Source organism: Tachypleus tridentatus, chromosome 12 (assembly GCF_004210375.1).
Source record: "Tachypleus tridentatus isolate NWPU-2018 chromosome 12, ASM421037v1, whole genome shotgun sequence".
Lineage (NCBI taxonomy): Eukaryota > Metazoa > Arthropoda > Merostomata > Xiphosura > Limulidae > Tachypleus > Tachypleus tridentatus.
This window is the reverse complement of record NC_134836.1, coordinates 47,835,132-47,848,626: the sequence shown is the minus strand read 5'-3', so window position 1 is coordinate 47,848,626 and position 13,495 is coordinate 47,835,132. Positions and strand designations below refer to the sequence as shown.

The 13,495-nt window shown below is 32.4% G+C and overlaps 1 protein-coding gene across 6 annotated transcripts in view; it reads left to right on the top strand.

The window, feature by feature from the left end:
• The window catches only part of LOC143233216 (protein turtle-like), a 186,101-nt gene extending 183,740 nt beyond the window's left edge, over nt 1-2,361 (top strand). For all 6 annotated transcript variants that reach the window (XM_076469190.1, XM_076469186.1, XM_076469191.1 and 3 more), the window contains one exon: nt 1,714-2,361. In XM_076469190.1, the coding sequence (XP_076325305.1) occupies nt 1,714-1,764 (51 nt within the window). In that variant the 3' untranslated portion in view covers nt 1,765-2,361. The remainder of the gene's footprint in view (nt 1-1,713) is intronic.
• The last annotated feature ends 11,134 nt before the right edge of the window (nt 2,362-13,495 follow it).

Sequence of the window (13,495 nt, the reverse complement as noted above, 5' to 3'; positions counted from 1 at the left end):
TGAGCCTGGTAGTGAGGGTGCTCAAATCACAATCTTAGGGTCGCTCGTCCTACGTATTTGCCAACTGGGTCACATACCGGAGCCTAAAACTCTTTGATTCAAAAATAAATAGCCGCCTATCGCAATGTCACAATCTGTATAACGTCAACTGTTTGTTTATAGAGAAACACAAAACTACACAAAAGGCTCTGTGTGCTATGCTCACCACGGGCATCGAATCTTAGTTTATAACGTCGTAAAACTGCAGATATGTTGCTGTGCCACTTGGAGGTCAACTGCAAATTAAAAATAAAAACAATAGATAAACATATTTCTACCGATAGTAACTCAGTTTGGTATCTCAGGCTAGAACTTTTATTTTTATGTGTTTCTTTGAATAACGTTACATAATAACGGCCATCGGTGCTGAAAGAGTAAGCATGTTTAGTGGGACAGGGATTAGAACCCGTGACCATCGGATTACGAGTCAAACCTTTCAACCACCATGCCGGTCTCCAACTGTAACTATTTAACATAAATGTAATTAAAAATTTTCAAAAAGTAGTAACTTTATCTAATAAAAGACTAAAGACAGAAATCGAAGATCTACATTAGATTCTTTGTTTGTGATTTGTGTTGAATTTCGCGAAAAGCTACCCAAGAGCTATCTGCGATAGCTGTCTCTAATTTAGCAGTGTAAGACAAGAGGGAAGGCAGCTAGTCATCGCCACCCACCGCCAACTCTTGGGCTACTCTTTTACCAACGAATAGTGGGATTTACCGCATATTATAACGCCCTCACAGCTGAAAGGGCGAGCATGTTCGGTGTGACGGGAATTCAAACCCTCGACCCTCGAATTACGAGTTGCGTGCCCTATCCAACTGGCCATGCCGGGTCAATATACATTAAAACGTTTATTCCTGAAAAATTTACTCTCGTGATTTAAATATCCAAAACTTCGTTTACTTATAACCGGAGGATCGCTTAAGGATTGTCACCAAACTTGGATCACCATTTGGTTCCATTATGTTACCACTTGGAAGGGCGGGGGCTTTATTCATGTTTCTTGTGTATTAAATAGGCACTTTATCATTTTTTTTTATAAAACGCATATTTTTCTTGGAAAAAAATTGATATTTAGAAATTTTTTGCGAAACAAATTTATATGTTCCGAATGATTTTCCAAATGCATTATTATAAAAATGTGGTAAACTTTCTTCGTGTAGAGACAACGGGAAATGTTTAAGTGCTTTATTGTAGTCATCATTTCAGTCGAGATAAGGATTCACAGATAGTATGTGAATTAATAACGTCTTGATAATGTGTGATTCCTTGAGTAAATAGACCTGGTATGGTCAGCTGGTTAAAGCACTCGACTCGTAATATGAGGATCGCGGGTTCGAATCCTCGTTATACAAAACATGCTTGCTCTTTCAGCTATGGGGTCATTAAAATAGGTAGTCAATCCCACTATTCATTGGTAAAAGAGTAGTCCAAAAGTTGGCGGTGGGTGATGATGATTAACTGCCATCTCTTTAGTCTTACACTGCTAAATTCGGGACGGGTAGCGCAATTGCCCTCGTGTAGCTTTGCGCGAAACTATAAACAAACACTTCGGAAATAAATATATGTATATAAATTTCTTTTAAGTAATTGAGAAATATATATATTATTTACTCTTTGCTATAAGTATTTAACCTCAATTTTTATGCCACGTATTTGTTATTTTACAGTATCGGGTTACTACTGTCGGCGATCGAAGCAAGATTTCAACTCCGGTGTGATAATTTACAAAGTATCAGAGCACGTCATTATAAAAATGGTGCCAAATGTATAACATCAGGCGTTGTTATAAATAGAAAAATACGCTAATGATTTTACATATTATATGTTTTAAGAGCCAAATATTTGTGAAATGTCGAAGTGTATAAATTCGATAATCTCTTGGAAAATGGACTGGATCTTGAAAAATTCCTGCGAATTGGTGCGAATTGCTCTAAGTTTGTTTACTTATCTCTACTTCAACAAAAGATATGTAGTAACTTCGTGTGGAGACATATTTATTTCGTACTTTGTTGGTTGAAACACCGATTTTGCCAGATAAGAGCTAATGTTTTGTCTCGTGATTTCCTAAATTTACGTTAAGAACAAAAATGTGTTTAGCAGGCTCCTATCAAGACTTATGAAGTGTCTGTGAAACCTCTATTATGCCTAATTCAAGCAAATTTTAAGTAAGCCAAAAACGTATTATTGATCACTAATATATTTTTCAAATTTTATTATTTTTAATGGAGAATATTTGTATTTGTTATGTTAGATTCTTCGTGTTCGTGTAATATTTTAGTAGTTGTGTACTTAATAAATGAACTGAATATACAAAACTTTTCTGTTCTGTCAAGTTCATTCAATGCGGACGTTTACACTGTGATAATATAATAATAAAATCCATACGAGATTGAAAATGTACTTCTTAGTTCGTTGGATGTTAAAAAATAAACGTTTATGATAAACTATTCACAATGAGAATGTTACAAACCTTATAAAAATTTGCAGTTTACTGCGAAAAATAATATTTTGTGCAACATTATCATTTTATTTTAAACTCATGTTTGCAACAAGAATATTCGTAATTTACTCATGAGTTTCATTTAATATGATACATTACTTTTCATAAACCATTGATTAATAGTATAAAATCTACTAGTTGTAAGTAATGACTCACGAGGCTTGATAAAATCACCATAAAAGTTATTTGATTCACTCAGTATGAGTAAAACAAAGAAATATTTGTTCACCAATAGTAAGGTTCCATTTTATTTGTTAAAATACCTGTCCATGTAAAAAAAATAGTTTGATCAGTATGTGTATGATAAAGCTTCGAATTTTTGATTGAATATCATGTAAATAAGTTATTTCAGACAATGGATTGTTGTTATCAATTGAGTGTTGTTATACTTTCAGTTTAGTATTAAGTAACCTAGAACTGTCACAAGGATATTGCAGCATATTTATTAAACTTCTTCAATTTTGTATTTTCCAAGTTGTGTTTATCTCACCGTATTTCTATACATGAATAGTTTTTTAACTTTAATTTTTTTTCGCCAAACTATTCGTCCAAGCGTGTTAAGGCGTTCGACTCGTAATCCGAGGGTCGCGGGTTCGAATCCCGGTCGCACCAAACATGCTCGCCCTTTCAGCCGTGAGAGCGTTATAATGTGACGGTCAAACCCACTATTCGTTGGTAAAAGAGTAGCCTAAGAGTTGGCAATGGGTGGTACTGACTAGCTGTCTTCCCTCTAGTCTTACACTGCTAAATTAGTGATGGCTAGTGCAGATAGCCCTCGAGTAGCTTTGCGCGAAATTCCAAAAAACAAACAAACAAACCAAACTATTTGTACTTAATAGTACGAAATTTAAAAATGTAATATAAAATAATTTACCAAATATAAGCGAAGGCACTAAGTATTATTATAAAGGAATCTTCTCGGGAAAATATCCACCGATATAACTTTATTATGTTTTTGTCTTCTCTGATGTTGTTAATTATTATCGCAACTATTTTTCAAAATAAGACCAAAATAAATTGATGAATGTGAAATGCTTAAAAGTGATGCTACAAAAACACAATTTAATGGATATCAGAATTTACCATTTCTCTAATTGCAAATTTATATGATCTGATTATAATCAAATCATATAATGTATAAAACAGTTTGTGCTAGCAACACTATTTTTTTTCACCTGCATTAGTCACTTTTGTTATCTGAATTCGAAGCAAATAATTTTAAAAAATGGATATACAGTAGAAAGATTATACACTTCTACGGACGTCTTTCTCTGAAAATCAGACAGTTTCAGCTATTTCTCTTTCTTCGCTCTTTTGCAACTACTAGAACTTGCTTCTCTCTGAGCGTTCAATTCAGTACTCGACTGACAAGAATTGTTTCACCATCTCGAGTATTTCACACATTCCCACGTCAACTGACTCCAGCATGTCTTCCTTGAGTAGTAGTTTCCTGGTTTAATTTGCTTTCAGTTTCGTCCTTCAATAACTTACCTTACCTGGTCTGAGCATTACTACATATATTATTTGTGTCACTCCGCCTACGGAAAGTCACAGAATATTATAACCACCGTGAACAAAAGGTTCCCTGTAACTTTTATTCATGTACACGCTTTGTTGAAAAATCGTATATGTTACGCATGAAGGAGTCTTCTGTGTATAAAATTTGTTCTAAACACACGTTTCTTTTATAAAGGAATCTACTGTATATAAAAATTTGTTCTAATCACACGTTTCTTTTATAAACGAATCTACTGTGTATAGAAGTTTGTTCTAAATACACGTTTCTTTTATAAAGAAATCTTTTGTGTATAAAAGTTTGTTCTAATCACACGTTTCTTTATAAAGAAATCTTCTATGTATAAAAGTTTGTTCTAAACACACGTTTCTTTTATAAAGGAATCTTCTGTGTATAAAAGTTTGTTCTAAACACACGTTTCTTTTATAAAGAAGTCTTCTATGTATAAAAGTTTGTTCTAAACACACGTTTCTTTTATAAAGGAATCTTCTGTGTATAAAAGTTTGTTCTAAACACACTTTTAAGTTTTGCTCTTCATAGTCAGTTATTATTTCCAGTATTCTTCTATACATGAAATCCGGATAAATAAATATTCAGGATAATTTATTTTTTACAGGTAAGAGGGTAATTATGAGTTAAGAAAAAAATGACACGTTTGTCTCATTTTAATTATCATACATGACTGAAAGATTAAACTCTAAAGACCTGTGTGTATCGTTGGATTTCAAGTCGTAATTTTATCCTTGTGCATTTGTAGGAGACAGAGAAATAACAAACTGTAATTTTCACTTAGAAATGATACTCTTACAAAGACTAATGAAAGACAATAGTAAGTTCAAATAGAAAAAATACATTTTGTTTAAAATGGTAAAAACGGATTCACTTTCTGCATTTTGGCTTATTTCTATCACTTGTTTTACATTAATGTGATATATTCGTATAATTAATTTTTTTAAACGAAACATTTTATAACTTTAACTTGATAAATATGTTATTGTATTTTCAACTATTTTGCGAATCAAGAACGGGCATACGACTCAGATGATGTAAGTACTAAATTAGAAGTATACGTACGGTTCATAGCATTTAATCAAAATCCTTTATACGTAAAATAAGTAATAAAAAGGGACTAGGGAGTAAAAAGTGATGCTTGTGAAACGTGGGTTAAATTTTCAAGTTCTATGAACGTGTGATCTACAAATAGAATCACGTTATATCAAAACGATTTTGGAGCTCACCAAGCCGTTATCGTCCATGTCGCAACGTTGATAAATGCATTATTTGACGATAATTTATGCTGACAATAGCTAAATAGTCAGTAGTTGTCATGTAGGAAACTCGCCCCATTCCTGCTGGTTTTCTGTGTATATCATCATGTGTGCAAATATCGTGATTTTACAGCGTCCCTTTCAATAGTTAGATAACAAAGAAATTCAAAGGCACTCGGTACGATGACCATATCAGTACGTACAGTGTACTCGCATGGTAACACGAGTACGTGTTATATTTTCTAGCTGCTTAAAGCATAAAGACTGTTGTATGTATACGTTGTGGAAGCATATTGTGTACTTGTAACATTTGCCGCTTTTACGACCGAAGATATTTATTGATCACATTGGTAAATGTTGCCAGGGGCATGTGGACTGTTTTTGCCACTCACCACCGTGTTTATTGATTCTCACCTGTTACACTATGCTGCACTTCAGTTACCACAGCTAAGATATGATCTGTTATGTGATCGTTATGCCTGAAGTTGATCTATATTCCTTTGCGTTCTAATATTATTGAGTCCTAGGAATGCTCTCGCTTTGAGAATTATGTTCGATGTGAAAACATTTTATGATCTTGGTGTATTAGTACTTTTGGTCAGAAAAGACTATTACTTACCCTTTTCAAAAACGATAAAATGTTAGTGGTATCACACAGTCCTACAACACGCTAAGCAATAACAAAACGTAGTTTGAATACATTCGTTTCTACTAAGACGTTATATTTGTTATGGTTTTCACTAAACTTGCTAATTTGAACACTCAAATAGCTCAAGTATAATGTACCTAACAATGCACAAAGATGTACAAATATATAAAAATGTGAAGTTAAAATGTTTAAATTAAACATTATACAACTGAAACAAATCGGTCATCTTGTGTTCTTACATCAGAAACAACTAGCAACATGTTTTAAGCCATATTATATTTAACTATTTCTGTACACCTTGTTTGAATGAGATATTGCCGTCCCTAATTTACCAGTTTAAGACTAGAGGGAAGGCAGCTAGTCATCACCACCCACCGCCAACTCTTGGACTACTTTTTTACTAACAAATAGTGTCATTAATAGTAACATTATAACGCCCTCCCGGCTGAAATAGCGAGCATCTTTGGTATGACTGGAACTCGAGTCTGCGATCCTCGGATTACGATTCGAGCGCTCCTACCATCTTGTTATGCTAGGCCCAAATAAATAAAATACGAAAGTTTTGCCCAATGTATGACATTTGAAAAATAATGTTATATATCTTCTCTATATATTTTTTCTGTTTAATAACAAAATACGTAACAAATACTTTTATTATTTTGTCGATATCCTACAGAAAAAATATAGTAATTATAATTTAAAAATCTTCAGAATTTAGGGAAAAACTTTATATCAAGATACAGAAATATAATTTACATTTTGATTTTTTGAGTGGTAAACTTTATAAACTGATTCCCAAATTTTATTCTGATTAAATGTATAATAAAAATATCAAATTGTAGATATTATCGTAACGCACCAAAGAAGTTTTTAATAAAGAAATAAAAAAATCTGTAAACAATCTTTGGTTTGCTTGGGAGAGAATTGCAAACTTCATTTTTGTGGTGAGGTTTTAGTCAGTTTAAATTTTACATAGAAAATGCATATAAAAGGAATTAATACAAATTATATTTGCACCTTTTGTGTGTGTTATTCATAACCTTTTAACAATACTTACTGTTCTTCTCAGGTTGTATAATCTCTGTATAAAGTATCAGAAAAATACAATTTTATCTAGAGGTTTTACATATTCAATATCAACTCCAAAAGTTTGATTATCATAATTATTTTTGTGTTCTGAAAACTTGAGAATAATCTATTTGTGAAAAATTGAATACATTTTGCTAGTATTGAGACAGAATCGAGTGTTTAAGGGTTTAGTTTAGCAAAGTCAAACTGAGCTATCCGCTTTGTCCACGAGAGGAAAGGGAGTGGACACCCTTGATTTTAGCGTTGTAAATCCGTAGACATACCGCTGTATTAGCGGGGGGGGGGCAGCAAATGTAAAATAAATGAGGAGAAAACAAGATTACAAGAAACATAAATCACCAAACTAAACATCATAAGAGCTAAGAACAATCCAAAGGCACAAGATATCAAAATCTTGGAAAAATTTTGTTTGTTTTGAATTTCGCGCGAAGCTACATGAGGGCTATCTGCACTAACCGTCCATAATTTAGCAGTGTAAGACTAGAAAGAAGGCAGCTAATCATCACCACCCACCGCCAAGTCTTGGTCTACTCTTTTATCAACGAATAGTGAGATTGACCGTCACATTATAACGCTGAAAGGGCGAGCATGTTTGGTGCGACCGAAATTTGAACCCGCAACCTTCGTATTACGAGTCAAACACCTTAACACACTTGGCCATGCCGGGCCTTGGAAAAGTACTGTTAATATTAGAATATCCAAATTGAAAGCTCAATACTAAGCTTTACATAGTGATAAAGTGTATGTTATATGTACAGTGTTTTAAGATACGTTTTGTTTGCACAAAGTGTTGCAACGTTTTACTCACCAAAGCAGGAGACAATATAATGTGAACGTTTATTTAGATCAACAATAAATAATGTTCTGTCCTGAATATATTTGCAGAAATTTATTTTGATAAGACCCACACTTTTTATAGTAATGAATTTAAAGTATTGTATTACTTGCTATATGTCATTAACATTTGTTTCGTTTCAGTAATAACTATTCGTGTTATCAGCTCTTCCAAGAAATAAAATAACTGTCACTAAGAGAAATGCATCTTAGCAGCACAACGATATATCTGCGGACTCACGCAGCTAGAAAGTAGGTTTCGACATCCGTGGGGGGCAAAGCACAGATAACCCATTGTGTAGCTTTGTGTTTAATTCCAAACAAACTAACTAAACGAAATAATAATGTTTGTCTGAAGACATTGTCATTTCCTCTTGAAGAAAGTAAACATTATCGAAAAGTGTTTTTAAGATATAAACAAGAGTAAGTCTCAATTCAAGTTATACTAAATTAAGAAAAAAAAAAGCTTTACAAAGTTCAGTTTATATAAGTAAAATAAATTTCATGGTAGAGAAAAACAACAAAAACACACTTTCTCATTATGGAAACTGAGATAAACCAAATGTGTTAATGTTATTTTTCTTAATTTTACGTAGTTTTAAAAATAGAGTGTATTATTAGATTCATGAAATAGTTTAATGTATTCTTCTACAAACTCCTAGACATTCTTCGTTTTATTTAAACTAATCTACATGGTCTATGTGTATATACTCTTCAAAACAAGAAACGCAAAAGGGATATTTTTGTTATTTTAAAGAGAGATATATGTATTAACGTTACAAGCTCAGAGTATGTGATGTAACACGTGTTAAGGCACTGATTGTCAGACCAAAATGAGAATAAAAGTTGTGCACTTTGAAAACGGAGGAAAACATCGGATTTTTCGCCAAAATGCATGCGTGTCCAATAAATTTGTTTGAGAGATCTGCATGTTGTGCAAGTGCAACATGTGCAAAATCCCTATAAAAGTGACGGGTACTCGGTTTCTATAGCTCAGTGTTAAGCCACCGACACGCAATACAGTTACGCCAAGACTGACTGAAGCGCAACGCAACAACGCCATTGGTCGCTTGGAAGCAGGCGAATCTCGATCAGATGTTGCCAGAGCTGTGAATGTCCACCCAAGCACCATCACAAGGCTATGGAATCGTCACCAACAACATGGATCAACTCGTGACCGTCCACGATCTGGCAGACCTCGTGTGACCACACCCGCACAAGATCGCGACATCCGGTTACGTCATCTTCGGGATAGGACCACCACTGCGACGTCTACTGCCTCAACCATACCAGTGTAAGACTAGAGAAAAGATAGCCAGTCATCACCACCCACCGCCAACTCTTGGGCTAATCTTTTACCATTGAATAAACGAGATTTACCGTCACATTATAACGCCACCACGTCTAAAAGGGTGAACATGTTTGGTGCGACGGGGATTCGAATCCGCGATCCTCGAATTACGAGTCGAGTGCCTTAACTACCTGGCCATGCTGGGCCTATCAGAATAATACCCTTTAACATTCGCAAAGCCTTTGCAGTTGTAGTATCTAAGGTATTATGTTTTTTCCCTAAATAACTTTCTCAGTTAATATAGTGCTAAGATATCATATAGTAACGGCTGTCTTTGATCTACAAGCTACATAAAAAAGACCTGAATAAAGACAACGGGATTTAGTATTCAGTTTAGAGCTCTGTTATATTCATTGTTGAAGAAAGTCTATCACAAGCTTAAGAGCATTGCTCCATAGATAGTGTGAGAATATGTGATATTTGACGCCACGAACGTCAAATCCAGATAGCTCATACTTGGTCCACTAGATGACTTGAAAATACAACAAATAGCTTATGTTATGTTGATCGTACTTTGATAAGTGTGTATGTTGATAACATTGATCATTTTATGATTATTCTGTAAATCAGCATGTTTAATTACGTATCGAAGTGATAACTGAGTTTTTATTTAATTATGCCAACTTATGAAAAATGAAAAGTTTTACTTAAAAATAAGATGATGAGAAACATATTTGTAATTGGGTCATTTATTTGAATGATGTTATTACGAAATATTTAAACTTTAAACTTTAATGTTTAAACTTTACTTGCAACATTTCAGACATAAAAAAGACAAAAACCGTTACTAGATGACATCATTCTATTTCACAGTGTGTCTTTCTCAGGTCACACTATTGGATTTCTTAAGACCAAAGACAGTACCACAAGATAATTCATCAACTTTAAATACTATATTTCTTTGTGCTCTACCTAACCACCAGTCTACTTGTGGTTAACCAAATGAAAAGAAAAATAAGAAACAGAATCACAGAAATACATTTTATTATTGTATATTTTTAATTCAACTATCTTTGGTTTTTAGGGTATTCTCATATCTTATTCTATATTCTTACTCATTTATGTCTTTATTTTCGTAATTAACTGTACTTTCAATATTCACTTCTGTTGAAGAGTTAAGTGGTGCTATTTGTTGAACAAATTCGAAACAAACGGTAAACTTCAATCATTGACGAAAATGCTACTAAAACCCTATTTGTCGAACATATTGCAACAGGAAAATCTGTCAGAACAATCTCATACACATATTCTGGGAAATTACTGTTATGTTGAATATACACATTTGACAACGTAAGAGATATGGGACTGATAAATTAGGCCAGGATATATTATTGAGTTGACATTCTTGTGTCATTCATGTTGTGTGTGGCTATTACAAAAATGTCTCTGTTCAATTTCTATATCATTCTGATTTTCAAAGTAATTTTACTTTATGTAATCAAATTACCATTACTTTAACTATGATAAAGTTGTACAAAATGTGTATAGAACGTGTTATGAAGATCCAAACTTATTTGAAGTAACTCATATTGAATAACAATGAGGTATAATAAGAAAGAACAACTTAAAATTATATTATTCGAAATGTGTACATAATATCAAGAACTTCATTGGCCCCCTACAGGTAAGTGGTTTAAGTTGCTTCAGTTCTTTGTAAACAAATGTATTTTAATTTGTTTTATTTAAGTATCAAAATTGTGTTTGGATAACTTAAGTAGTGTGTATATTTATATATTTAATAGAAAGCGCTTCTATGTGGAAACAGTATATATTTTGTATTATTTATAAAGCTTTTATTTTCATGTAAATGATATGTATGTTTTATATTTATGAAGGAGAATTTCTTGCTTTAGGAAATATTTTCATATCATATAATTTGTGCTATGAAAATACTTTTAAAGTGTTTTGTTTTTTCTTTGAATTGTGAATTTTATTTTTGGTCTCATTGAAGATTTCTGTAAAGTGCGCTGATTTCATATACTATTATATCGTGTTTTTCTTTCTCTAGGTGTATTGAATAATTATTTCTAAATGGTTCATTTTATGTTAAGCTTTGAGTTTGTACAGAAATATGTTACTCAAAACATTTTATCTTGTTACTGTGTAGAAGAATTTCTCTTGTTGGATTAGTATTTGCATAAATATTAAAACATTTATTTTCGTATTGTATAGTTCCCTGTTAATTAGCCCTATTTCTCCCTTTCATGTATTTGTTGTTAAAAGGTTTATTTCTGTATTGCATTCTTTTTTTCCGCCCTTTCGGAAAGAAAGATTAGTTGATCATTGTTAAAATGTTTTATCTCACTATGTTCAATTTACCTTTAATGTTATGTGCTAGTTTTCCATTTATTTTGAAGTTCGTTTCCTTCCGATACGAAACAATATTGTTATGCAAGCATTCTTACAGGCGTTAAGGAAAGTTGTGCCAATATTTTGACCAATGCGAGATTTAATTTTTTAATTAATTTTTAGGTTTTAAAACTGGGTGGCCGGGTTGTCTCAATTTAAATTGGAAGCAAAATGTTTTACACAAAGAAAATTATGTTAGATTAAGTTTCCTTGTTTACTATATCTACTTTGTTTCAAAATATCAATGTACTTTGTGTTGGTCTTACGTTAGAATACTGGTTAAGAGATACTCGCAAGGCTTATCTCACTTTACTTATTCATAGGAAGTGGTGAGCCATTAAAGACGTCACGGTGTGCCCTATTTGGAAAGATTACTGTAGCATGAAACATTACAGATAGTGATAGTTGTCGTCTTTCATGGTAAATAGGGTGATGCCCTAAGAGCTTCGTACCTCCTTGTAAACTTGAAAGTAGCACATTGTCAAATAGATACTATGTGAATGTGTAAAACGATATAATGTTGTATATATTACCGTGATGTTGTTCTTCAGGCTTAGGTAGTTCTGATAGCTAGATTTCAGTTAGTTCTTTCGTTAAGTCAGTTTTTAGGCTTAGACTATCGCAAGTTTAAAAACTACTATTAGTTTAGTTTTCTCTTGATATCCTGAACTTTAGCGTGTATTTAAGATTTTGATTCTGTTTTACTTTATTTATTTTTTAGCTCGAAGATTTACTTCAATACTGTTGAGAGATTTTTTTATTATATTTCATACCCGGATAGGCGCAGCCCGTCTCGAGGATAGAATTACACCACTGAATGGAAAAACGTGCAGAAAATAAATTTGTAGTCATTTTTCCATGCATTTAAAATCGCTTCAGAGTTGAGAGTTATTCAATAGAAAGTTTGATTTATTTAATTTTATACATAAAAATAAAAAAGAAATCCTCATTTTGGTTTCAGGACGACTTCTTCATACTCTAAATGAAATTATTAATGTTTGTAAATTTCCTGAATTTATTCTGAGCATAAAATAGTACTAAAATTCAACTATGAAGAATATCATAATAGTGTTGAGCAAAATAATGTTAAACTGTTTTTGCAATTTGAATGAAAGTGTACTTTCATCGATTTTTAGCCATTCACCGTTTATCAGCCTCGTTTCTGATGCAAATGCCTACATTGCAGCTTCGACGAGGCATAGGCCTCTTAGTTATACTGCATTAAAGCTCTTATTTTTGTTATATTCAACTGTAAAGCTACAATTTCTTTTATTTCAGTGATAATTCGCAGCGAAATCGAAATAAAATGATGACAGATAAGCTTATAGATATTTTGATAGAATAAGTGTTTAGAAATTACTATCACTCTAATTACAGTTCTGATATTATTTAAAGAATGTGATTTTTCATTTTGCATTATACCTCACGAGGATGAACTATGGCAGAAAAAGAAAAAATTGTGGAATAAAATGAGGTAGGCTTAATTTAAACATTTTCCACTTAATCATATCAAGCGTCAATTTACTGTAAGCTGCTATGTTAGGCCTTGTGTGCATTAGACCATATAGGCCTAAGTAACTGCTTAATTAAATGGACGAAGAAAGAAAAATAAATGTACAAATAACATGTAAATAACTATAAAATATATACATTAACTTAAGTATATACATTAACTTAAAATTAGTTTTCTTATAATTTGGGTATAGCAGGATGTTTTTCAAACAGAAGTCAAGTTTTAAAAGAATCAGTGAAGACGGAGACATGTCTATCAGTATTTAAAAGTTATCAATAATGTATACATTGGTAATTTTTCTTTAAAAACATATCACAACGAAATCTTTTAACAATTTCAAACCTACAAATTTATATAAATAGTACTTATAAAAATAAAAT